This window comes from Mus musculus, chromosome 3 (genome assembly GCF_000001635.26).
Source record: "Mus musculus strain C57BL/6J chromosome 3, GRCm38.p6 C57BL/6J".
Taxonomy (NCBI): domain Eukaryota; kingdom Metazoa; phylum Chordata; class Mammalia; order Rodentia; family Muridae; genus Mus; species Mus musculus.
In genome coordinates this window covers 96791748-96819273 of record NC_000069.6, presented here as the reverse complement: position 1 = coordinate 96819273, position 27526 = coordinate 96791748, and the positions used below count along the sequence as shown (strand labels likewise).

Sequence of the window (27526 nt, the reverse complement as noted above, 5' to 3'; positions counted from 1 at the left end):
TAAATATCGATGACTATCCCCATTTTAAAGGTGAAGAAAATTCAGAGAACCTGGATGACCTGCCCCACATCATACAGTAAAGTGGAAGAGGCAGGACATAAACCCAGACCGTCTGACCCTTGAACTTGGGGTCACCAAGCACAGACATGACCTATAACCCTTGACCCATGTCTTAGTCAGGGTTTCTATTCCTGCACAAACATCATGACCAAGAAGCAAGTTGGGGAGGAAAGGGTTTATTTGGCTTACACTTCCACATGGCTGTTCATCACCAAAGGATGTCAGGACTGGAACTTAAGCAGGTCAGAAAGCAGGAGCTGATGCAGAAGCCATGGAGGGGTGTTACTTACTGGCCTGCTTCCCCTGGCTTGCTCTCTTATAGAACCAAGACTACCAGTCCAGAGATGGTACCACCCACAATGGACCCTCCCCGCCTTGATCACTAATTGAGAAAATGCCCCAGAGCTGGAGTTCATAGAGGCACTTCCCCAACTGAAGCCCCTTTCTCTGTGATAACTCCAGCCTGTGTCAAGTTGAAAACTAGCCAGTACAACCCATGACACTTGACCCTTGACCCATGAGCTAAATTTGGACCTGTGTTCAGAAATCTAAGGGAGATCTGAAGGCAATTTGAGGAAGGGGTTTTCAATAATGATGTCAGGTGAGTATAGAGGCACTTGCCCATCCCAGTTACAGCTTCTCTACTCAGAGTTCTCAGAAATGGCAAACAGCCTAACACCTATCAGCTGATGAATACACACTGAAAATGTAGTACATTTACACAATGGCTATTATTCAGCTGTTAGAAAAAATGAAATTTGAAGATAGATGGAACTGGAAAAATAATCCTGATTGAAGTAACCCAGACCAAAGAGGACAAATATTGTTAAGTTTTCTCTTATGTGTAGATGTTAGCTTTTAAGTCTTTAATATGTGCTGAATAACCAGAGGTTAGGAAGGGACCAGAGAGGAGGAGAGAATCTCCCAAGGAAGAGGAAATAGAACAAAGCCTATGGTGAGACAAGGGGAAACTAGAATGAGAGAATTAAATAGGGTGAGGGATAGGTGGGACTAAGGATGGAATATGGAGAAGACCGTTTGAAAAGCCATGGGGAAATCTACTACCGTAGATGTGTCCTAAAAGGACATATGAGAAGAATCTTACTGCAGTCACCAATAAACAGAGGAAAGAATGCCACAACCAGACATCTTATGCCACCAAGGAAAACCTCCAACAGTAGGAATAGGTTACGTGTTGCTGAGTTGTTGGCCAAAGGGCCACATGGAAAGCCCCAAACATCACAGGCTATTGCCAAGGCCACCAGTTGTTCTCCACAGTCTGATCATGGAGAAGTCAAGCTGGAGTCTAGCTAGAAGCTTCACCCCTTACTGGGCAGCACTCAAGGCACTGAGAAGAAACGTGCACACTACTGGAGGGAAAGGAAATTAGCAACAGCGCCCAGCTGTAAAATCTGCAACCTCCAACAGTGACCTACGGGCAGGGTGTACTGGGGCAATAGTGGCACAAATGTCATGGGAGTAGCCAACCCCCTTTTTTAAAAAATGGCCTTAGAACCATGCCATGAGACGTGGCCCGGATCCTGGGACCTCAGAGAGAACCTACTGCTACTGCTGTTCTGCTAAAGGAACTTAGCAATACCCTGACTCCTGCAGGCTACTGTTAGACTCAAGGATCCGCCATGACTCCTGCAGGCTACTGTTAGCCCCATGGATCTGTGCCTTACATCAGAGAAGCTACTTTTTGCTATAGGCGGGGCTTAACACAGAGATTCACAGCTGGGCAGAGTGCAGAGAGTGAGAGACTTTGGAGCAGTCAGTCCTAAATGTGATGTCTTCATCAAACCCCTCTGCTCAGGACTCAGGGAGCTATGCAGAAGAGGAGGCAGAAAGGTTGTGAGAGCCAGAGGAGACAGATGACACCAAGAAAACAGTGTATTCCAGACACAATAAGAATGTGGCAGTGCACACAAGACCTGCACAGATTCAAGCAAGAGAAGGTCCCAGCACTGAGAGGGGGAGAGTGGACACAAGTCCCACCCCTAACAAGAACTATCTGCAGTTGATACCCACCAGCAAAGGGAAAATCAGTTTTCTCTAATGGAGTCTTACTGGGTACGTCAACCATCTTCAGGGCTGGCCCCATGCCCAGGAGAAGCTAGCCAACGCAAATCAGAGCCAGTGGCATTTTGGTTGACTTCTTTGCTTGGTTTGTTTGTTTGTTTTTTATCTTATTAGACTTTTGCTTGTTTAATTTTCATTCTGTGGGGGGTTTGTTTCTCATTCAGTTTGTTTTCTCATTCTTTCTTATTTTGATTGTTTTTTGAGAGAGAACAAAAAATATGCAGGTAGCGAGGTGGGGGAGAATCTAGGAGTGAGGAGGAAACATGATGATCAAAATATATTGTTTGAAGAAAAAATTTAATTAAAAAAAAAGAAAAACGGATGAGTAGTTTTTGGGGTCGCGAGCAATGCACCACTGGAGGGATTGAAGCAAAGATATGACAGGATAAGGAGTCAGTGATGGTGCACGCCATTAATCTCAGTTCTCAGGAGGGTGAGGCGGGTGGGTCTCTGTGAGTTCAAGGCCAGCCAAGGCTGCACACTGAGATCCTGTTTTTAAAATTGGGGGGGGGGGGAAGAGGGGGAGGAGGGAAGGAAGGAAGGAAACTGCAAGTATCATAACAATAGTGTTACCAAACTTAGGGTCACAGCTGCACCCTCAAGAAGCCAGTTAAAACAGCCAAATTAATAGTTAAATTTAAAAAAATACAGTTTTATTCAATGTGGCCACATTGGGATGAAGGACAAAGAGATCAAGTAAGCCTTTCAAGTCCATCTTTGGGGTCCTGAAGTGAGAGCTAGGTATTTTTGTTTGTTTGGTTGGTTTGGTTTTGGTTTTTCGAGACAGGGTTTCTCTGTATAGCCCTGGCTGTCCTGGAACTCACTAGGTTTTAAGGAGGGCTCAGAGACTGAAGCTCCATGGTTAAAAAGCACTTGCTTTCTTATAGAATCCCCAGGTAACTCCTGAAGATATATAACTCCAGTTTCAGGGAATCTTTATGCTTTCTTCTGGCCTGCAGTGGGCACCAGACACAAGCACAAACACAAGAACAAAAACTATACATATACACAAAATAAATAAACCTTTAGAAATATAATCTAAATAGAAGGCCAAAGATATGCACAGCTGAGCAGTCCCCATCAGGGTGTGGTTCTGTCCATCTTTGTCTGGGCTTTGCTCTCATCCCATCAAGAGACCTCACGGGTTTTTAGAGAATCTTGCTGAGGGACAAATCCCCACCTCAGGCCGCAGACTTTTCCTTCTCCCGGCAGAAGACTCTTGGGGACATTTCTACTTCTTTGACTCCATTCTCTCAATGGTCTGATAGTCAACTGAAGAAACAGCGTCTCATTTCTGGCAGACCCAGTACAGTAGGAGCTGCTGCAAACAGAAGAGCAGCAACTGCTTTGTCCACCCAAAGCTTTGAAGCTGCGATGGCTGAGCAGGGCCGCGTGTATGTGTCACGGGGCACAGTGAGGCAGACTGTCCTTTTGGTTAAGAAGTTGATTCGGTGAGTTTTTAATGCCTTGGACATACAAACAGGCAAAGACCAGCATAGTCTGGGGTGTGAGGAGAGTTTAGTCCTCAGCATCACGGATAGACAGAGAGCCTGGCAGGCCTCTAATGGAAGCTCAGGCCGGGGAGGCAGAGTGAGTCTCTTTTTCTATGAGTCTCAGTGGAGGAAGATTCCATAGCATGAGCCTGTGGTCGGGCTAGAGAAGGAAATTCCAGGGAAGGGATGTGTAACTCCCAGGTTGTGGAAGACGTGTGGGGGAGGGCTACTCTAATTGAAGTGTACCCATTATACAGGTGAGTGGGTGCGTTAGCATGATGTCAGGGAGTGTGTTTGCTGACTCACAGATAGGGTCTTCTGTAAGGTGACTGTCTCCCTGTAGCAGCAGGGAGCCCAGAATCAACATTATAACAGATGGGTTGTGCTCTGAACATCGCATCCTCTGGGTAAAGGCTACAACCAGCTCTCAGAGACATGCTCTTGGTGGCTGTGAGACTTCAGGCGAGTGTGGGCTGATTAGCCATAGGAATGAATCTAACACCAGGCCAACTATGATGTCTTGTTGTTGTTGTTATTGTTGTTGTTGTGAGGCAGAGTCTCTAGCCTAGACTGGCCTTAAACTTCTGATCTTCCTCCAGTCCTAGGGCTACAGGTCTGGTCTATTTTTAGTGCCCCCCAAATAGCCATTCCTTGCCCACCATAGTTTCAGACTGACATCTTAAGACTAAAAGATAAAAGCCTTTTTGGGATGAATTAACTTAACAAAGCCCTACTTCAAATCAAAAGGTATTCACGGAAAAGATGCAGCACCTTTATCCCCGAGAGCATGTCTTCTGGTCATTCTGTTACCAGTGTCCTCCTTCTCACGCCTTCATTTCCAAAGGTAAAGAAATCTATTTTAAGGAGTCATTTTTTCTCAGTCTTCTTTGAACCTTAGTGCATTTCAAAAGAGAGAGAGAAGTCAGGGGGTGTGATGGAGCAACAGGAGAGAGTAAAAACTACAGGGGCGGGGGAAAGAAAGACAGGAAGACCCCCTCGCTGCTAAAAACCCATTCTGTGGTTTTTCAAAGATCAATGGTGAAAGGCCGAGCTGTGACGGAAGTGGGGAGATAGGGTTTTTAACAAGAGCAAAAGGCCCCGTGTGGGAACCCAGAACACACTCAGCGTGAGCCCCCAGCTTGAGAGCAAGGAAGAACATCTGTCCTGAGGTAAAGAGGCCTGCTGGGAACCTGGGCTCTGGGAGGAGAGATGGAATGCTTAGCAGAACTGTTCACACAGGGCAAGCTCTCAGTTAAGCCAGTGAGAAGCTTGCTTCTCAAAGGCAAAACTAAGGCAGAAGCTGGTGGCACACGCCTTTAATCCCAGCACTCAGGAAGCAGAGGCAAGTGGAGTTTGAGGCTAGCCTGCTCTACAGAGGGAGTTCCAGGACAGCCAGGGCTACACAGCAGAGAAACCCCTGGATGGTGGGGGCTGGGGGGGGGGAGATCTAGAAGGGGGGGCATAGAGACAGACAGAGAGAGACTACTCATGTCAGATGGTTGGTATGCTCATCCTTCTCATGGGCTTCAGGTCCTTGGCTGGTTCAGACACGCCTTAAATGGCAGAGGGCCACACCACATTCCTAAGAGGGAAGTCTCAAAGTCTCAGAGAGCACTTTAGAGTTAAGCCTGGGCAGCTTAGCTCACACATGCTGTGCTGAGTCCTACAGGCTGCTCTCTTTAGTTCTGTGTTCGTGAGAAGACAGTAGGTGAGAGTCATCCCTTTTCATAAATATCAAGGAGATAAAGATCACTGCAAGAAAGCAACCAAAGGTTGCCAAGCCTGCGCTAAAGCCCTCAGGCCCAGCCTGGGCTGTGAACTACCTTCATGGAGCGTCTCTGAAGGGTGTTCATGTCCCAGAGGTCACACACTGGAGACGACAGAGCAAGGGCAGCCTTTAGCCACGGCATGATTTGGGCAGAGGAAGCCAGCCAATTCATTCCTGGGTTTATAAGAAATGGACAATTCTCCCTAAGTTCAGTCCCGGCCACTTCCTTGGGGGAGGGGGGGGGGAACACACCTTCTGCCTGTGAATCAGAGGTGGTTGTTAACCAAGGGGATGTGTGACCCTCTGCAAGTTCAGCTCGCAAATGGGATTTGTGAATCTGGGGATAAAACGCATCTCCGCCTGTGTCAGTCTCGACTAGGGAGCGGCCAATTGCTTCCACGGTAGACTCTGCCACTGGTAGAAAGCATGGGTTATCGTCAAAGCTGCCGGCAGCTGTCATAGCTGTCGCCACTTCATTAAACTAGACAGGGGTTGTTCCTGCAGAGAACACCCACGTGGAGGCTCAAAACCTCTAGAACTCCAGTTCCAGGGGATCCGATGCCCTCTTCTGGTCTCCACAGGCACCAGGCACACAAGTGATCACAGACATGCATGCAGGCAAAACAGCCCTACCCGCAAAATAAAATATTGAAATTTAAAAGGAGAAATTCTGATAGATATAGGATGGACACTAGATCCTAAAGATAGATATTCTTCTCTTGTATATTCTGTAACTCTGTCTTTATAGAATTTGTTTCCTTGCTTATCCTATACCTTTTGCTTTAGTGATTTTAGGCTCTTTTTTTTTTTTTTTAATTTCATATGTTATGAATGTTTTGCCTATACACACACGCACCACACGTTAGCCTGGTGTTCATACTGACCATGGTTAAGCCAGCAAGAAGGCTTAGGACAGTGGTGGGTGCTCTCAAACTGGAGTCACAGACCCTGGTAAGACACCGCGGGCGCCGGCACTCAACCCTAGCTTCTAAAGAGACAGCGCCCTCTAGCGGATAGAACTCCGGGCACTGCCCGTCTGCTACACATAAGGTGCTTGCTCCTGGCATCAAGGTGATTTCTGCCAAGAGAGTCCTTATCCCAGTAGTCCCCCGGGCCTGAATTTCTCCCTTTCTAACCCTCTGTAACCTGCATCCTCAATTCTGTTCTTTAGTGTCTGAGAGAAGAGAGGTGGCTGTAAGAGGAACCAAAGGGTTCCTCCAAACGGTTAGGAGTCTGGCTTCTCCACCCACTCTCTGCAACTTTAAGCGAGTCACGCGACTTCTCCGAGAGGTCTGCACAGAACACGTGATTAATGATGCTCAGAGTTTTATAAGAACTAAATACAACCATGGGTGTGGATGTGAACTGCAGCCAGCTGTGCAGCCAGAATAATGATAACGACTAGCATTTTATTGAGCAGCTGTGCTACGCCAAGCGCACACTATCTAAGCTGCCATATTAACCCCCTACCATCATTTTATCCATCAATAAACTTGTTTTCATAGAGATTAAGAAACTTTTCCAACATTGGACAACTAGTAATTAACAAGGCAGGTTTCAAATCTAACCTGACTCTTGAGCAGCGGTTCTCAACCTCCCTAATGCTGCGACCCTTTAAATACAGTTCCTCATGTTGCGGTGAGCCCAATCAATAGATTTGGGGGACAGAGTTCGAGACAGGGTTTCTCTGTATAGCCCTGGCTGTCCTGGAACTCACTTTGTAGACCAGGCTGGCCTCAAACTCAGAAATCTGCCTGCCTCTGCCTCCCGAGTGCTGGAATTAAAGGCATGCACCACCACACCCCGCTCTCATTAGATTATTTTGTTGCTACTTCAAAACTGTAATTTTGTAAGGGTTATGAATTGTAATGTAAATATCTGATACGCAGAATATCTGAGATGACTGTGGGTCGCGACCCGCAGGTTAAGAACTGGTGCTCTAAGAGGAGGTTTTTCAGGCACACAAACTCTTGTTTTGATGACCTGTCTGTCCCCATGTACCTGACATGTGCTAGTCACCTGTTTTCACTTTTCAAGGGTTTTACCTCGGATCTGCCACAGAAGCCTAAAAAATGTGATGGTGCCCCAGAAACTAGTTTTTAAGATGTACCTTGATTGTTTTTGACAGCTAATTGTACTAAAACAGAATTTGGACTTCCGATACCAAGTGTCTGATACTTGCCCTCTTGACTAAACACACTATCAAGTTTTACATTTTTGAGTTTGCTTAGAATATGTGTGTTGCAGTGGTTTGACAGAAAGACTTCTTCAAATGTTGAAGCTTAGGTCTGTGACATATACCAACAGCGTCTATTAAGTACTTGGTCCCCAGTTCACGTGCTGCTGTAGGAGGTTTCAGAAGCTTGAGATATGGGGAGCCTACGAGCCTCTTCTGGCCTAGTTCTCTGTGTCCTGCTTGCTGCCATGTGACTAAGCCTGAGCTACAAGCTTCCTCTATCTCAGAGCCACCCTCCCAAGCCTTCCCTGCCAGAATAGACTGACTCCCTCTGAAGCCATAGCCAAGACCTTTCCTCCCTGAAGTTGCTCCAGGAAGCTACTGTGTCACACCAGTGAACAAGTGACCACAAACCCTGAGTACACCTATTCAAGAAGTTATGGACTAGATGTATTTAAATATACATTTATAAATATATAATTTAAAATGTATATAATTTATATATAAACCTACAGAAGGTTCTTAAAAGCATAGAGTGTATGTGTACAAACTCAGACGGCATAGGCTCTGCATACCTTGGCCATATGGTACCACTTACACAGCTGTACAGCATGTTACCATATTAAATACTGCAGGCAACTGTAACACAACAGCAAGTATTTATGTATCTAGCTACAGCGTGCAGTAAAAAGGTGCTTATTTTATATGTATAACCTACACATGTGCCCTTTTTTGACATGCTAACTTATGCTAGTCACAATTTAAGCCCTTATAAAACTAACACAGTTCAGGTTTTGAATAAATAATAGAGGTGATTTGGCTCATGCTTCGTATGGAAAAGTCCAAGTGTGTGGCACTAGCATTTGCCACATCGTAGAACCGTGGGAAGTTTTCATGATAATTCATACTGTGCATCACTAATGGTGCTGCTGCATGAAGAGATGCATCACTAGATGATTTCATGGCTGCACAATCATAGAATATAGGCATAGAAACCCAAATGGCATAGCCTGTGCCTACCGTGGCCACATGGTACAATCTTTTGCTCCCTGGCACAGCTTTTTACTATGCAGAATACTTCGGGCAACAGTAACACAGCAGTAAGCAGTTATGAATGTAGACAGTCTATGGTCCAACCGTAGAAATGGAACACCTGGATAAAGCACTTCATGTGGCGGAGCCTGCGGGACTGGGAATCTCTTCCGATGACTGAGTGAATGGGGAATGGAAAGAGGCTGGGGAATGGCTGAGCTCTGCTGAACTCTGCACAGCAGCCACTCCACCTACACTGTGCTCCAAATCCGGGCTGGATCTTCAGCAACGCCCCCCCCCCCCCAAAAAAAAACCTTACTTCACTCACTATAACATTTTTACTTAACAGCCTTCTTAATTTTTAAATTTAGTTTAAAACATAAACTTGCCAGTTTGGAGGGCCATCCCTGTAATCACAGTTGGGTAAACTGAGGTAAAAGGCAAACAGGTTTTCTGAGTCAGAGTTTTTCAGTGTAGTGCTGGGTGTCTCAGAACTCACTCTGTAGACCAGGCCGGCCTCTGCCTCCAGAGCACTGGGATTCGTGTGTGCTACCAGTGAGGACCTGTACACACTCTTCTGTAAGCTTGTCCTCTTTTTCCAAGCTTGCTAAGGTCTGCAAAGGCTTTGGACCCCTTCCCTTGGGTTTTCTTGGAGTTCTGATATTTTCTTCTCCTTTGCCCTATTTTTCTCTTTCCTTTTTCCCCCATTTTCCTTTCCTCTGTTTTTTTTCCTCTTATCCCTCCAGTCACTCATTTCTGTCCCCATTTCATTAAAATCTCTTGGTACCACTGATACACAGGCAGCCTCTCACTGACTGAAATGTTGGTATAAGGCACATGCCTGAGTAATATCCTCTTCTATGAATGGATCAAATGTATCAAATCGGTGTCCTGTTGTTTTGTTTCTTTTGTTTGAATGCTTTTTAAAGTGTGGACATAATTTTGCATAACAGAGACTAGAATATAAAAATATAAATAACAGTAATATAAATATTAGGAGAGAATAAGCTCAGCCTGAGGGAAACCTTATGGAAACAAAATCGGAAACTAAGCAACTTTTTTAAATTAAAACTTCATCGTAAAGACTTTGCAAATAGGAAAAAAAAATCACACACTAAAACTAGCCCAACTCAAAGTCTATTTATCGCAGTAAACTTCTATACAGCCAGGACAGCCATTCTGAAGCTGTGAGACTGCATGTCAGATTTTACTCCTTCACTATCCAATATGGTTTTTAGTTCTTAGGAATCACCGAGATATCCACTATAGAGTTGAAACTAGAACAAAATTAGCTTCATATCTTCTTTCATGATACAAGTGCCCTTCACCTGAATTCAGTCCTTCCCCTAATTGTTTTCCTGTTCTCCTTTCTACATATTATACTTTGCCACATGTATTTACATGCGTATTCATATATATATATATATATATATATGCATAAATGTATGTATATACACACATATATACACACATATGTATATAACACGGGCTATTCACCAAAGGAGCCCAGGAAAAATAGGCAAAGTCTCTCTGCCCAGCCCCCAGCCCCTGATTCTTCTCTCCACTTCTGCTTTGCTAGATCTTTTTCTATGTCTCCCTTCAGCTTTACCCTGAAGTTCTCTTCATCTCCACCACACTTTGAGCAAACCCAACAAGTACCTAAAACAGGGAGCTGGCCACAGAGGCCTGGAAGCCTTCACCTAATGAGTTTCTCCTGTGCTTTTCAGGAGTGTGCAGCCACAGACCAGCAAAGTCAACATTTCCGTGAAATTCCTGGGGCTGACAACAGCATGCAAAGAATCCTGATGGCCCCTGGCCAAAGCTGCTGTGCCCTGGCCATCCTGCTGGCAATTGTGAACTTCCAACATGGTGGTGAGGACAGATCCCGGGGCAGAGAGCCATGGAGAACCCTGGGCTCAGGGGAAGGATGTTCCCCACGCATGTTTTCATTTATCTGTGAAGATCCCTGATTCTTCCAGACATGTGAAGGAACCCCTAAGCTCTCTAGATTATAGTAACGGTATAATTTGATAGTAATTGTTTAATTTTGTGGTTATAGATAAGATTTGTAAGTGTTACAGTTGTGAGGGGGAAGGTACCCTGGCAGTCGGGAGCCAAGGCATTTCACAAAGTCACACCACACAACACACCTCACACAAGAGTTTCGTTGGGAGAGTTTATGGTGTCCCTCTGCTGGAGAAAGAAGCAGCAAAGAACTAAGCAGGAGGCAGGCTTCATGTAGGGTTTCTTGGGAGAGGGGGAGCTTTCCAGGGTGCCCCGACATTGGTGGGATTCTGTGGCCTGATCTTGGGGCAAGCTCAGGGATTGGTGGGATTTTGTAGCCTGATTGTGGGCTTTTTTTTTTTCCCTGTAGGGCGGGGCCTGGCCATTCACCTGTCTTGATGGGCTGGAAATGGCAATTGCAGCCACTAGAGATGTCTGGGGGCAGGAGCTACCCTGGAGCCTTGAGGGTCTCACAGATCTACATTTAAATAAGCTCAGTGTGTCAGGAATGCTGCACTCTCTGCCTGCCTTACCCTGACACTCTACAGTGTCTGGGAAGTACAGCCTGTGAGAGAAGAGAGTTAGACCCATCTGTGCCTTCAGGTCATGGGGCCTGTAAACTTCAAAAAAAGGAAGGAAGGAAGGAAGGAAGGAAGGAAGGAAGGAAGGAAGGAAGGAAGGCAGGCAGGCAGGGAGGCAGGGAGGGAGGGAGGGAGGGAGGGAGGGAGGAAGGAAGGAAGGAAGGAAGGAAGGAAGGAAGGAAGGAAGGAAGGAAGGAAGGAAGGAAAGAAGGAAGGCAGGCAGGCAGGCAGGCCAGCTTCCTGAGAAATCTTTAAGAATATATAGTCTTTGGTGTGTATCTGTCATGGTGTAAGGACAGAGCTTGGAGTCATCCAGGCAGTGCTCCTCACAACCAACCTGTTTTTGACCTTGGTGTAGGAGGGGTTTAAGCTTTTATGGGCAGAGACTGGGGCACTCCCATGACTGACTCCTTCCTCTACAATCTGTGCCAACTCTGACAACGTGAATGGGAAATAAAAACATCTGACTCCTGGACAAAATAATTAGAATATAAATTTTCTGAGAATGTGTATGTTTTCAAATCTATCTTTGGAAACCTATTGTTGTCTCAGTTAGGGTTTTTCTGCTGTGAACAGACACCATGACCAAGGCAACTCTTTACTGCTTCTGATCTTTGGCTTGAAAAGCTGCTTGAGGACCTCTCCTGTCATGTCTGATCCCTGTTCCACCTTCCTGGAGCATCATCCCCCGCTCACGCCATTTCTTTTCTGTCCTTACTTCCTGTAGATTCCAATACAGCCTTCCTGTAGTGAGAATTTTGGCTTCTTTGAAAAACACAGAAATATTACAAGAATATAAGCCGGGCGTGGTGGTGCATGCCTTTAATCCCAGCATTCTGGAGACAGAGGCAGGCGAGTTCCTAAGTTTGAGGCCAACCTGGTCTACAGAGTGAGTTCCAGGACAGCCAAGGCTACCCAGAGAAACCCTGTGTCGAAAAACAAAAAAATAAAAATAAAAAAAATATTACAAGAATATGCTTTCATTTAAATCCCAGGTGTGGAACACGAGGCTGCTTCGGACTGTCTGCAGCAGCTGACTATGATTTGCCTCATGCTCAAGCAAGGGCATGATTTTTCCAGCTGCAGATAGTTTCTGTGATTGTGTGACATTTGGAATTCTGGGACTTTACAGAGGGTACATAAATGCTAGAGCCTCGAGAGATGGAGTGGGTTGTTGCCTGATGACCACAGTTTATTAAGTAGTAGTATTAGTGTGCAAAGAAGAAACAAGAAGAAATTAGATATCCTGCCCGGGAAGAGCAAACTTGCCCCAAGGATCTCAACAGCCCTAATCAACAAGAAGTAGTCTAACAGGAAGTAGTCTAACAGGAAGTAGTCTAACACTAACGTTGCCCCCTTACCCCCATCCCTTCTCTCTCCCATCTTGACTTTCTGATGTACAACCAGTTTTTCTCCTTGAAGTAGGAAGCCATTCCAGAGCACCTGTTTGCATCCGTTCACACAGGAACAAACCTTGGTCTGGCAAACACATTCTCCCCACTGTGTAGGGCTTCCCCCTACCCACCCACCCGCCCAACCACCTCCAGGCCTGGGACACTGCTTCTGCCTCCACCTCTATCAAGGAACCATGACTTGAAATCTCAGTGTTCACCATAGAACAAAGTGCAGTACTTTGCCAATTCTACTCTGGGCTGCATATTTGAGAGCAGAGCTGTGATGGTGTGAATGCAATGTCCTAGTAAATCTTGGGCATTGAATCCTTGTTCCCCAGTAGTGGCTGCTTGGGAAGGATTGAGCCATATGACTCTGTTGGAGATGTGTCACTGGGTGCAGGCTTGAGGGATCAAAATCTTCTGTCCACTCTCACTGTGCTGTCTCCTGCTCACACTTTGAGATGTGAGTTCTCAGCTGCTCATGCCACCATGCTTCTGCTCTGACATCATGGACTCTAACCCTCCCAGAAAAAGCACTTTCTTCTCTAAGTTGCCTTGATCATGGTGTTTTGTCACAGCCATTGAAAAATGACTGAGATGGTGCTCGTGTTTTATTTGTCATGGCCCCACCGGTACATACCTGGTCCCTTAACTCTCACTTCCCAGGAGAAGAGGCAGGCAGTGTCCTTACTGTCATAGAAGCAAAGAAAGTTGTGTTTCGCATCTGCCAGTGTCAGACTGTATCCTAGTGACGGGGACCAGCTAAGTGGGCTTGAGGATCCCTGACCTCCCACAGGTAACTTCTGCATTCCGTTCCAGGATGTATTCATGTCACCAGCTCAGCATCCCAGAAAGGAGGGCGACTGGACCTCACCTGTACTTTGTGGCACAAGAAAGACGAAGCTGAGGGGCTAATACTCTTCTGGTGCAAAGACAATCCTTGGAACTGTTCCCCTGAGACCAACTTAGAACAGCTTAGGGTTAAAAGGGATCCTGAGACAGATGGCATCACTGAAAAGTCATCTCAGTTGGTGTTCACCATAGAACAAGCTACACCATCAGACAGTGGGACCTACCAGTGCTGTGCCAGAAGCCAGAAACCAGAAATCTACATTCATGGCCACTTTCTCTCCGTTCTAGTCACAGGTGAGTCCCTAATATCCCTAATGCCATCAGAGGAGCAGTGAGCAGGGCAGACAGTGGGACTTTCAAGTAGCTATCTGAGGTCCTAGATAGCAGTTCCCTTGAGAATCCTTCCTATTGCCCAGTCCTCTGCTGACACCCCAATTGGCAGATATACCTTATCTTACACCTTTCTACAAAGTGTATATACAAAGGTAATTACGTCTTTATAGAATGCCTTTCATTCTCATTATAAGACTGAGTCACTAGGAGGTGGAGAAAATTATTTAATGGCACTCATTGACTGGGCTAGTAAAAATACAGGTCTAAAACCTAGGCCTTTTGATGCTTACTCTGGACTTCTCCCAGAGATGAAGCTGTATTTCCTCAAATAGACAGAGATGGGTTTGAAATGAGTGATTGCCCAAAGAAGCATTCAGCTCTAAGAAACAGGAATCCACTCAAACTACCGGATTAAAAAGCAAAAATAAAGCAAAGGTGTGGATTGTCCCCATGAGTTCAGTTTTCTAGAATCAGAAGTCAGAAAGTTGACAGGATCCTGAACTGTCACTCTGGGTCTTGAGCTCACCAAGATAGCACTGACTATGTCCTTCATAGTGGGCATGCCACCTCAATAGAACAATATCATGTGCTTCATTACCACAACAATACAATAAGTGTAACAACCCTAGTCAAGCTTTATAAAGGGCCCATGTGACAGCAAACCTTCAAAAATTCGGGGGGGGGGCGTATCCTCTACCTATAATTCTATACCCAGCCAAACTACCAACCAACATGTGAGAAGAGAGGCACTGTCAGATTATACAGTGGCTTTAAAAAAGCTTGCTGTCTGTATGAACTTTTCTCAATGCCACAGATTGAACCCAGGACCTAGAGCATGCTAAGCCAGTACTTTACCACTAAACCATATACTAGTCTCATATGAAAATTTTAAAGAAGCCATCAACCCAGCATGGTGGCACACATCTATGTTCTCAGCATTCAGGAAACCAAGACTGATCATAAATTTGGGGCCTGGACTATATATAGCTAGATCACATCAGTAAACAAATAAATATTATTTCTGCTCTCTACATACAGTAAATAAAAATCTGAGAGGAAAAGCCTTTTAGTAAACATTCCCATTCTCGTCTATGGTTACTAATCATTCAAATGCCCCATTTCACTCCAGATTGACCTATATTTTCTTCCTTGCTTGCTTGCTTGTTGCTGCCTGCCTATATTACCTGGTACTCAGCAGGCTACTCTTTATTCCACTGAAATCCTCCCTCTTGGGTTCCATGAGTGTTCTCTGACTTGTTTAATTACTCTCCTGTCCTGACTTTATTTCCTCCTCCCACCTATCAAACCTAAGGCCTCACTGATTCTGCCTTTTCTACCCTCTCTCAAGATGGCATCTACCCTGACTTAAACCTGCACTTTGCAAGTAACCCACAAATCACCTTCTCAAGCTCTACTTCATGTGTTTTAACCAAGCACCCCACTAATGCTGAACCAATTCTGGGCAGCTCCAGCATCTCCTCAAACTTGTCTTCCTGAGACTTACATCTGTCCATGACTTTCTGTCAAACTCCCGGTTCCTCATTTTACACAAGTAAGTTACTACAAGTTTTTCCTACATTTATTCTTTTCTTTCCAAATATGTTCTCCAAGTCTCTTGAATCACAACTGAAGTCTTTCTCTAGACTTTAACAAGTGAGATCCTTGAGATTACCCCTTTCTACGAGACTTACTGTTTAATAAATGGGCCACCAACTCTAAGTACTATCCCAATCCATTCTAGGTTGCCAGCAGACATATCTAGAAGGTCAGCTTGTATATGCTGTGTTGGCACTCAAAGAATTAATGGCTTCTCAGTGTCTACAATGCCCAATCAAGTTAGCCTAGTATGAGGCTCGAGGACAGTGGTCCTCAATCTGTGAACTGCATTTCAGACATTTACATTATGACTCATAACAGTAGCAAAATTAGTTATAAGTAGGAACAAAATAACTACGGTTAGGGGGGTCACCACAACATGCGGGACTGTATTAAAGAGCCATGGCATTAGTAAGGGTGAGAGCCACTGTTCTAGGCAATCTCATTGTAGTTATCAGTAAGCCATTGTTCTAGGCAATCTCACTGTATTCATGCGGCTACTCTGCTCTAGTTAAACTGCAAGAGTAGCCATTCCCCTGCCCCCTCTTCAATCATTGAATGAATCCTTACTGTGCATCCTGAGCACAGTGCCAAGTGCTGCACAGCAGAATCAGGTGCAACAGTCCTTGCTCCTTAAAACCTAGTGTTCACAGGATCCTAATACAGCCCGAGTGTTTCTGCTTGAGCTGACTTTTCCTTAACAAGGAATGTCTATAGCCTCTCAGGCTACTTAAGCATCAACTGTGGAAATAAGGTTCCTTCTGGAAAGTGGGAGCAGATAGGCAACAGGTGATATTTAAAACAATGCCCACCGTGTACTGGGCACTCAGCGTGTGCCAGGGCTTGTGTTTGTGTTACTCCCTACAGACTCTCAGGGGGTATGATTGTTGTCCTGTGACAACTCATACTCAACGCTCACACAGAGAGACGATGACAGAAGTCCCAGCTCTACTCCAGCACCTGAGATTTTTTTAAATATTTATTTATTTATTATATGTAAGTACACTGTAGCTGTCTTAGACACTCCAGAAGAGGCATCCAATTTCGTTACAGATGGTTGTGAGCCACCATGTGGTTGCTGGGATTTGAACTCAGGACCTTTGGAAGAGCAGTCGGTGCTCTTAATCCCTGAGCCATCTCACCAGCCCGCACCTGAGATTTTAACTTATACTAAATGACTTGATCCATTCCAGAAGACTGTTTATAATGAAGTTCCCAAAGTCCAGGGTAATCTGTTTTACCTTTCTGTCAAAACTCTAGAGCTCCTGGAGGCCTACTTGCATCTCTGTCTCTGGTGAATGCTAGATTCTGTGTTAATTTACTACATTTAACTATAAATATCATAGCTCACAGATATCAAAAATATTTGTTCAGAAAGTAAAATAAATTAAGCTGCCTGGCCTTCTTTGAGGTTACTCAGGAAATGCTACAAAAGGAAGATATGCCTTCTGGAACCCTCTTTTGATCCTTGATTCTCTTTTTAACCTGGAACAGGGAACCACACAGAGATAAGACAGAGACAAAGGTCACACCCTGACTTCAGCCATATCAACGGCACTCTCAGTTCAGGCTTCCTGCAAGTAAAGGCTTGGGGGATGTTGGTCACCAGCCTGGTGGCCCTTCAAGGTATGTCCAGAAGAGATTTCAGCTCTCCAAGCTGAGTCTGTAGCATTGTCAGCTTAACTATTTCCTAGGAGGGAAAGTTCAGAAAGGAAGCTCTAAGGCAGGGAAAAATGTTCCCCAAGCATGCTAACCAGTATGTGGGTGACACTGGTTTTACGGTATTAAAGTCCTCATAGTTCTGTATCTACATGGAGACAGATGGATAGGACTTTCCACTGGGTAAGAGGTCAGACCTTTTAGGAGAGGCCTGTGGGAGACAGTAAACACAGCTACCTCCACTCTCTCACTGAACACAGTACTGCAAGTTCAAGCAACATACTTCTAGTTATTACACAAAGAAGAACAAAGCAGGAGATGGGGCTGTCTCAGATGGGTTCCAGCACAGCTCCTCCCCAAAGCTGATGGCCTTACTGAGTATTAAAAGATTGAGACATTTAATAATTTGTCACTAGGCTTTTGAATAACAAGTAACTGATGCAAGTTTCACCTGTCCTTGGAATTAATTAAGCTTTGCTCAAAGTAATCACTACTAGTTTGAATGATACCATAATGTGAGCTCTACACATGCAAAGATCTCTCTTGTAAACTGTATGATGGATTGGTGAATCTAACCTCAGACAACACCTCCAAGCAAATATCCCTATTATTTAATGGAGAATGAAGCTCACCCCTCACAGACCTAGTAGAGATCCTTGGAACTGGACATAGCGCCCCATAACAAGAAAAGCACTTCTATCCCCACTACAGCCTTCTGCACTTGCACACTGCCTCCTCATATACCCAGAAACAGGACCAGAGACAATCATAAGCAAGTGTAGACGGGGAGAGCCTGCCACCCACGGCGAGGACATGCTAAAACTGGGACAGCTTTCACACAGGGGCTCTGGGGATCAAGTGGTCTGACCCTTTATTCACAGTTCACTGAATATAGGTTTCCTTAGCAGGATAAGCTATATTCTTGTTAATGTTATTTCTTTAGGCACAGTACAAACTCAAAGGGGAAACTGAGTCCAGCCTTGCACTATCACCACTACCTTTGACTCCAAACCCATCCTAGAACATCAAAGTCTCTGCTCATGGTTCCCTTTGCTAGTCAAGAACAAAACCTTAAATTTCATTATTTGTTTTCTCCTGTATTCAAGAAGTTTTAAACATACAAAACAAAAACAAACAAACACCCCAAAGCTGAATCATACTTCTTATGTCATGAAGCTGTGTGTGAGAGAAACTGAGACATGGTCTCCCAGTGCAGCCTACACTGACCTACAAGCACTGGGACTGCAGCTGTCAACAGCCATGTCTAGTTTTTCCTTTTCTTCATCTCTCTGAAACTCGGGCTTAGTAGAATTATGGAAGAGGCAGTGTTCAGCAGAAAAAGACACACATATTTTCCTGGACCGTAGCAATATCATGAAGTCCAACTTATAATGCTTCCTTCCATGTGAGGAAAAAGATGGAGTTTCCTGGAGCCCTGTGCCTCCCTCTGCTCCTCCCATGCAACACATATATTATGTTCATATATTTCCCCCATCCCCCCTCCAGTCATGAAATCCTACAAAACACACATCTCAGGACACGTGAGTCTTCTCACATCAGGTGTTCTTTCACAGCTAGCCTAAGTTGTGAGGTAATAACACAACCTTTTATTTTCTTTCTACAGCTCTATATACCTTGTGACAGAGAGAAAAAAAGACTTCAGAGGAAGGTACAGCGAGGTAAATCTGACAATGCGCAGAGAAGCCGGGTCCATAAAACGGATATACTCTGAACACTGGGGCCGGCCAGACGGTCAAGGGTAAAGGTGTTTGCCTGCCACATTGCAGGTCCAACCCGTGCACCCACATGGTGGAGGGAGAGAACTGACTCCCACAGGCTGTCCTCTGATCTCCACTGGGTGCCGTGCCTCCACCCCAGGCAACAAAAAAATCCCAAGAATCTAGCAGAACAGTTGGTATACCTCTGGATCTCCTTCCTGACTGCCAGAGCGAGGTTGGCTTCTCCCACCTCGGTGCCAATAAAGAAAACGTTTTGCAAATGTTGCTGATGTATAGTCCTTGAATGCCAGGTATGTTTTATACCACAGAATAATGTTTCCCCTCCACACAATAAAATAAGCAAGTTTTAATTGTATGTGTGTGCATGAGGCATTTGTGAGAGCACTGCACACACACGGAGGTCAGAGGAAACTCTTGGGAGTTAGCTCTCTTCTACCATGGGGTCTGGAGATCAAACTTAGGCGTCCTGGCTTGTGCAAGTGCTTTCAGCTGCTGAGCTGTCTCGCCAGCCCCAAATAAGCACGTTTTTAAAAGATAAGAGGAAAGGAGCTGAAGAGATGGCTTAGAGGGAGCGTGCAGTCATAACACTGGTGTTTGCATCTCAGCACCCATGTAACAAGCCAACAGTTCCCATAAGCCTCAGCTTCAAAGGGCCAGAGACAGGATTGCTGGGGCTCGCTAGCTTCCAGTGTAGTGGAGAAAAATGTGAGACCCTACTCAAAGGAGTAGGTAGAGAACAAGAGGAAACCCAACACCCTCTTCAGGCCTCTATGAGCACATGCATCTGCACTCACGCACTCACTCGCATCCCCCGACACACACACACACACTAAATAAATCTTTAAAAAGGAAAATGCCATTCTTAAAAAGAACTGTTTATTTAATACTGTAAAAAATATAAAATGAGCAAATATGGGGAAGAAAGAGAGCAAGAGAATCAGGTGTAGTGACTGGCTTGCAAGGAAAACAAAAATATCTTTAGGTAAGTGAAACTTACTTTTATTTTATGTGTTGAGTGTATGCCTGCACATGTGTGCACCACATGAATACCTGGTGCCCAGACAAGGGCATCAGATCCCCTGGAACTGCAGTTACATCAGTGTAAAGGAGACGTCACCCACAGTGTTTTTCTAAGAATCAAATAAGACCCTATATTCGGAACCAAAAGAGATATCTGAATTTTGACTCCAAAGTCTCCGAAACTTTCTCCACTATATTACATCCTCTATAATCTTTTCTACCCGTTTGTAACTTTAAGTAAATGTTAAGCTCACATGAACAGAGAAGTCATTTGCCTTTTACTCTTCAGAGAATCTTCTGGAATTACTCAGACCACAGTCATCTCAACACCACATCCAAATACAGGGAAGGTTCCATATAGCATATTGTATTAACTGAAGTGCACACACAAATCTACACACAAGACATATGATCTCTGCTCGTTTAACAAGACATTCACAGGCACTGAACTAAGCAGAATAAATAAGCAACCATAAAGCAAAGGTCTAAAACAATCTTGTTTCTAATGCTCATTTCAAGATTCAGTTAAGCAGAAATGGGAAATACTGTCTTGGGTTTAAAATGTGTTGATACAATCAATTTCAATTTTAAATAAGCCCGTGAACTTTCGTGTATGAAGCCCAAAATCTATATGAATAATTCACAATTTGTGAAGCCACTGAGCTATTACAAAGAACCTACAAACCCATTTCCTTCTGTTCAAATAAATATTTTACATATGTTATATATGTGTGTGTCATATGTATATAGTTATAACCAGTTACATATATATGTAGGTTCTGTGCATATATATATATATATACATATATATATATATAATTAGTGTATGTGTGTGTGTGTAGCTGGATATATCTGATAAAGACAAACTGATTTAAATACATATAGAAGTCACAGCAGCTTTTTGTTATTCACTCATCAAAAGTTGCTAGACACATAGCTATTTCTCTTCTTGTGGGAGGATCTCTAGTGCATCTGCAGTCTTAAGAACTATGCTCCTGGTTAGGGAGAGCGAGCACCACAAGCACCCAGCCATGACAGACCTGAGGCTCTTAGTGAAAATAATAATTTAAAAAGAGCTACAACAAAGACTTCATTTCTGTGGACCACCTAATTGATCAGCAAAACAAAATTGACATGTTAAAAAAAAAAACACCAAAAACTAAACTTTAATGCCTATGTTCCTTTCATCTGGGACAGGTAAGAAAGAACCAAGTCCCCCGGTGTTTCCTAGCTCCGGTGAAAGCCGCACATGCCTGCTCATGCACAATGCTCTCATTGCCATTACAAACCTGTGGGGCAACCCTGAGGTGCCCAGTCTGTGTGCCCAGTCAGGGGCATTAGTGCCAGCCAGAATTTCCTCCCACAGGAACGACACCACTCCGTTAAATCTTTCCCCAACTCCCTATGCAGGCCTTAGGACATTCAAATGTGAGCATCTGAATTTCACATCTCTAGTCATCTCACAAACTGCACTGTATTAGTCAGAATTTTCTAGAGGAGCAGAGCTGATCCTCTATACATACTCATATATGTATATTAATGCGTATTTATCTATTCACATAAACAGTATATAACTCATATGGATATTAATGTAGTATACATATTATTTATTAGAGTGGCTTACAGGCTACAGCCAGCTAATCCAACAATGTTTACCAAGAATCCACTAGTTGTTCAGTCCATGAGGCAGGAGGTCTCGGCTGTCTTCAGTACACGCTGGAATCCTGAAGAAGCAGGCTTCTGTGCCACTGAAGTGAGGACTTTCCAGCAAGAGCAAGGGCAAGCCGACAAAGAGCCAGCTTCCTTCTTCCAAGTTCTTACACAGGCTGCCACGGGAAGGTGGAGCTCATATCAACCTGGAAGGTGTAACCCAGGCACACCCAGTGTGGGTTTTAGTTCCTTCCAGCTGTAATCAGGGTGGCAACCAAGACATCACAAGCACTTTTACCTTCCCATTTCTCTACCACTGAGGGAAAACCGTTAATGTTCAAGTATCTATTGAACACAAACACCGCCTCTTCCAAAATCTGTTTTCCTCCACTGATGTCGGGCTTGTCCATCAGCTTTAGCAACCAATTCTATAGCATCCCTCACTTCTAAGTGAACCCAGAGACCTTCCTGCTTCTGCTTCCTGAGTGCTGGGATTAAAGGCATACACGTCCATGCTGGGCTTCCCCAGGACTTTTATCATGAAGGGGTGCTGGACTGGAATTTTGTCAAAGGCTTTTTCTACATCTAATTATGAGTTTTTTTTCTTTCAGTTTGTATAAATTTACTGATTTATAGATGTTGAATCATCCCCGCATCTCTGGAATGAAGCCTACTTGATCACTGCAGATGATCTTTTTAATGTATTCTTAGATTCAGTTTGCAACTATTATATTGAGGGGGTTTTTTGTTTGTTTGGTTGGTTTTTTAATCTATGTTTATAAAGGAATTGGTCTGAAGTTCCTTTTCTTTGTTGAGTCTATGGTTCAGGTATCAGGCTAACTGTAGCCTCATAAAATGAACTGGGCACTGTTCCTTCTGTTCCTACTTTATAGGATAACTTGAGTATTTGATTAACTCTTCTTTGGGAGCTTGGTAGAATTCTGCACTAAACCCATCTGGCCGTGGGCTTTTTTTAGTTGGGAAACTTTTAATGACTGCTTCTATTTCCTTAGGAGTTATAGGTCTGTTTAAATTGCTTATCTGATTTTGATTTAACTTTGGTTAGTGGTATCTATTAAGAAAATTATCCTTTTCTTTTAGATTTTCCAATTTGATGGACTACAGGTTTTTTTTTTTTTTTTTTTTTTTGGTTTTTTTCGAGACAGGGTTTCTCTGTATAGCCTGGCTGTCCTGGAACTCACTTTGTAGACCAGGCTGGCCTCGAACTCAGAAATCCGCCTGCCTCTGCCTCCCAAGTGCTAGGATTAAAGGCGTGCGCCACCACGCCCGGCTGGACTACAGGTTTTTAAAGTATGTCTTTATGATTCTCTGGATTTCCTCTATCTGTTGTTATAGCCCCCGTTTTTTTCATCTGTGATTTTATCAATTTGTCAAAGAACCAACTTTTTGTTTCACTGATTCTTTGTTCTTTTATTGATCTCAGCCCTCAGTTTGTGCTTACTTTTTTTGTTGTTGTTCTAGAGCTTTCAGATATGATGCTAGTATGAGATTGCTTCAATTTTTTTATGTATGCATTTAATGCTATAAACTTTCCTCTTAACATCACTTTCATTGTGGTAAGTTTGGGTATGTTGTGTATTCATTTTCATTGAATTCTAGAAAGTATTTTCTTTATTTCTGTCTTGACCCATTCTTTTTCATCCAGTAGAGTTGCTCAGTTTCCATAAGTTTGTAAACTTGTTTTTTGCTTTTTTCCTGTTGATATCTAGCTTTAATGCATGGTGGTCTGGCAGGATGCAGGGCGTTGTTTCAAAGTTCTTTATCTTTATAGACTTATTTTTGTGTCTGAGGATGTGGTCAGTTCTGGAGAAAGTTCATGAGGTGCAGAGAAGAAGGTATATTCTTTTGTCTTTGGGTGAAATGTTCTATAGAGCCGGGCGTAGTGGCGCACGCCTTTAATCCCAGCACTCAGGAGGCAGAGGCAGGTGGATTTCTGAGTTCGAGACCAGCCTGGTCTACAGAGTGAGTTCCAGGACAGCCAGGGCTACACAGAGAAACCCTGTCTCGAAGAAAAAAAAAAAAGAAAGAAAAGTTCTATAGATATGTTAGGTGAATTTGGTTTATAATGTCTGTTATATTTCTCTGTTCCGTGTTTGTCTGGATGGCCTGTCTTAGTTGGGGTTCCATGGCTCTGGAGGACAGCATGATCAGTGTAACTCATAAAGGCAAACATTTAAGTGGGGCTGGTTTAAGTCAGGTTCAGAGATTCAGTCCATTATCATGGTAGGAAGCATGGCAGCATCCAAGCAGACATGGAACTGGAGAAGGAGCTGAGAGTTCTATATCTTGATATAAAGGCAGTCAGAAGAAGACTATCTTCTGCAGACAGCCAGGATCTCTTCCACATTGGGCAGAGCTTGAGCCCAGAAGTCCACCTACACAATGACACACTCCCTCCAACAAGGCCATACTGATTCCAACAAGGCCATACCTCCTAATAGTGCTACTTGCTATGGACCAAGTACATTCAAACCACCACACTGTCCATTGGTGAGAGTCAGGTATTGAAGTCTCCCACTATCAAGTGTGTGAGGGTCATTAAGTGATTTAAGCTGTAGTAGCATTTCTTTTATAAACTTTGGGTTCCCTTGTGTTTGGGACATAGATGTTAAGAACTGAAATGTCACCTTGGTGGATTTTTTCTTTGATAAGTATGTCGGACCCTTCTTCTTTTGATTAGCTTTGTTTAGAATTCTATTTTGTTAAGATATTAAATTGGCTATACCAGCTTGCTTCTTAGGTCCATTTGCTTGGAATATTTCTTTTAACCTTTTACCCTAAGGTAATGCCTATCTTTGATGATGAAGTATGTTTCTTGGATGCAGCAGCAGGATGGAATTTTCAAATTCTTTCTGTTAGTCTGTGTCTTTTTTTTTTTTCCCCCGAGACAGGGTTTCTCTGTCCTGGAACTCACTCTGTAGATCAAGCTGGCCTCGAACTCAGAAATCCACCTGCCTCTGCCTCCCAAGTGCTGGGATTAAAGGCGTGCGCCACCACGCCCGGCAGTCTGTGTCTTTTTATTGGGGAATTGAGACAATTGATATTGAGAAATATTAAAAACTAATGATTGCTGATCCCTGTTTTCTGTTGTTGCTGGTGGTGGTTCTGTGTGTGTGTGTGTGCATGCTTAAAAATATAGAATATATTTTTAAAATATATTTAAAAATGCCATGATTACATAGGTGCCAGACCATATGACGTTTTAGTCACTAAGTCATCTCTCCAGCCCAGGAGCTACTTTTTCTGATAAATTAAACCATATTGTAAGTAAAGGGTTGTTGTTGGAATTTTCAACCCTAATAAGCTCATTTTAATTATAAGCTATGTGCCTAGATAGAGGCAAGCAGATTTCTGAGTTTGAGGCCAGCCTGGTCTACAGAGTGAGTTCCAGGACAGCCAGGGCTACACAGAGAAACCCTGTCTTGGAAGAAAAAAAATATGTATATATATACATATATACACATACATACATACATACATACATACATACATACATACATACATACACACACACACATACACACAAACAAACAGCATCAGGTCAACCCACTACAAAGGGTCAAAGAGTTACATATCACAACAGAGGCATGGTCATCCTGGAGTCTTCAGGCTTCTCAACATTTCACAGAATTGGAAATAGGAACTCTTGGAAAACTTAATTGTAAAAACCATATCATTCCCTTTCTTTCCTTACAGCAACTCAGTCCTCATACTTTAAAGATGTGGAAGATAAGTCCATGTGTTCATTTCTCCCCAATTCCATGTGCCAAATGTTTTTTGAATGAGAACACCCCTCATAGGCTCATAAATTTGAATGCTTGGTCCTCGGTTGGTCGCACTTTCAGGAAGGATTAGAAGTATGGCCTTGTTGAAGGAGTGTCACTAACAATGGGCTTTGACATGTCAAAAGTCCAGCTGTTTGCAGCTAGCTCTCTCCCTCCCATTTGTGAACAAGGATATAAGCTCTCAGCTGCTGCTCGAGTGCCGTATCTGCTCCTTGCTGCCATGACCCCCACCATGATGGACATTAACTCTCTGGAACCATGAGCTCCAAATTAAATGCTTGCTTTTATATGTTGCCTTGGGCATTGCAATTTATCAAGGCAATAAAACACTAATCAATATAAAAATGGATTTGACTATGCTGTCTGGAAAATGTGAAGGGCACTTAATCCCTGGAAAGGTAGCAAAGCTCCCTGCTCTCAAGTCTATCATACTCTGAATGTACAAATAACTGATTCAGATTAGCAGATAAGAATGGCTATATCTGTACAAATACAGAAGCATTCATTTCTATCCATATACAGCAAGCAAAATTGGAGTAGGAAAATCTCCTGAGCTCTGCCCTCATAGGGTAGGGCATTAATATTAATATAAAGGTCTCATGACACTTCATTCTGAACTGTCAACTTTTCACAGCCAAGAATCATCTGAGAAGAGAATCTCAATGAGGGATTGCCTAGATCAAGTTGGCCTGTGGACAGTCCTGTAAGGAATGTGAACTGAGGTGAGAAGAGCCACCCTGGCCAGGAACGGCACATTTCGTGGGCTGGGCCCTGAACTGTAAGGATGAAGTGTGGTGGAGTGAACTGGGCAGGTAGACATACATGTTTACATCCTCCCTCTGCTCAACTAAGCATGCGACTTCCCCACAACCATGACTGAACCTGGAATGCACAGGGCAAACAGACCTTCCCTCTGCTAAGTTTATTTTTGCCATCACAGCAACAGGCACGAAACTAAGATGCTGACACAGGCACCATATCTAAACTATTCCAAATTTAAGGGAAAGCATTATAAAAATAAGCTTTTAGCCCCAGATCACATTCTGGTGTTAGACCAAAGAATATAAAAATGTTTCTGCCATTCTCTCCTACAATGGGCAACATCTCTTACTTCCAGGTTAAACTGTGCCAAGGTAAAGAGAAGTTAAGCACATACTATATGCCATCCCACTGCAGTCTCTAAGCCAACCTAGACACTTATTTACCAAAAATTAAGCTCTGCTCACGTGGCATGAAAATCATGTCACTATGTTCCCTCCTTGTGGTCAAGTTTATGTGGCAATTTGGATAGGTTGCAGGAGGCTCAGATACTCAAACATTATTCATAGGGCCTATGAGAAGGCGTTTTAAAATGAAATTAACACTTTCAGTTGGCTGAAAGCAGCATTACTCTGAAGCCCAAACAAATGAGGGCATGAATTGAGCACAAAGGCTGTTCTCTCTCAAGTCTGGGGTGCCTTAGCTCCTGTTACCCAAATGTCTAAGTTGGATACCTGTCTTTCTTGTCTGTTGGGTTGGAACTAAACCATCAGCTCCCCTTGGGACTAGAACTACACTCAGGGTTCTCCTAGATTTCACACTGAAGAGCCTGGGGCTGCTTAGCCATCACCAATGCACAGGCCAGTGTCTCATTTCAGGTCTCTTTCTACATGATCCAACTGGTTCTGTCTGCCTGAAGTATGCCAATTCCTTAGCATAAAATAACCTGGAAGTCTGAGGTGCCTCCTGTTACAGAACATTAAAATTTGAGTAGGTCAAGCCTGGGAAACAGCAAAACAGCCACCTGCCCGCTTAGAGACTAAAGTAACATGGTCTGTGTGTTACACCGTGCATCAGAAAGAGAGATCCCTGCTTACTACTTTGTTTCCATATTGTGTAAAATTAATTTCTACTTCTGGCTCTTTCGATTGTAACTGAAAACACAACTGTCCGTCTTGACATCTCAGGTCACAGTGAGAAGATGGACTTTCCTGAGCTAACAAAATCTTTTCTGAGATAACTGATAATATTTTACTCAAAAACTACAACTTCAGTGCAGTTTAATCCAGGTGAATGATCAAATAATCGTAACAGAATTCTCATTTACCCACATTCTCCTCCCAACCCAAAGCCACTGTGTATTTTCAGACTGTATTTTGTAGTCTAACCATAATAAACAGGTCACATCATCCAAATAAACACCCCTATGAAGGCATAGCACGAGAGGACATGAGAACACATTTTTCATTTTCTTTAAAGTATTTAAATTGCGTGCATGCATGCATGTGCACATGTTTACACG

The 27526-nt window shown here is 43.7% G+C and overlaps 1 protein-coding gene across 3 annotated transcripts in view; it reads left to right on the top strand.

The window, feature by feature from the left end:
* Window positions 1–20511, top strand: part of Cd160 (CD160 antigen) — a 30589-nt gene extending 10078 nt beyond the window's left edge. The window contains exons 1-5 of one of the 3 annotated variants that reach the window (NM_018767.3): window positions 4753–4804; window positions 10339–10483; window positions 13410–13736; window positions 16866–16997; window positions 18655–20511. In NM_018767.3, coding sequence (NP_061237.3) covers window positions 10402–10483; window positions 13410–13736; window positions 16866–16997; window positions 18655–18671 — 558 coding nt within the window. In that variant the 5' untranslated portion in view covers window positions 4753–4804; window positions 10339–10401 and the 3' untranslated portion in view covers window positions 18672–20511. Of the gene's footprint in view, window positions 1–4752; window positions 4805–10338; window positions 10484–13409; window positions 13737–16865; window positions 16998–18654 lie in introns of those variants that run through there. The other 2 variants (NM_001163496.1, NM_001163497.1) reach the window with 2 other exon arrangements.
* Window positions 20512–27526: the final 7015 nt, after the last annotated feature.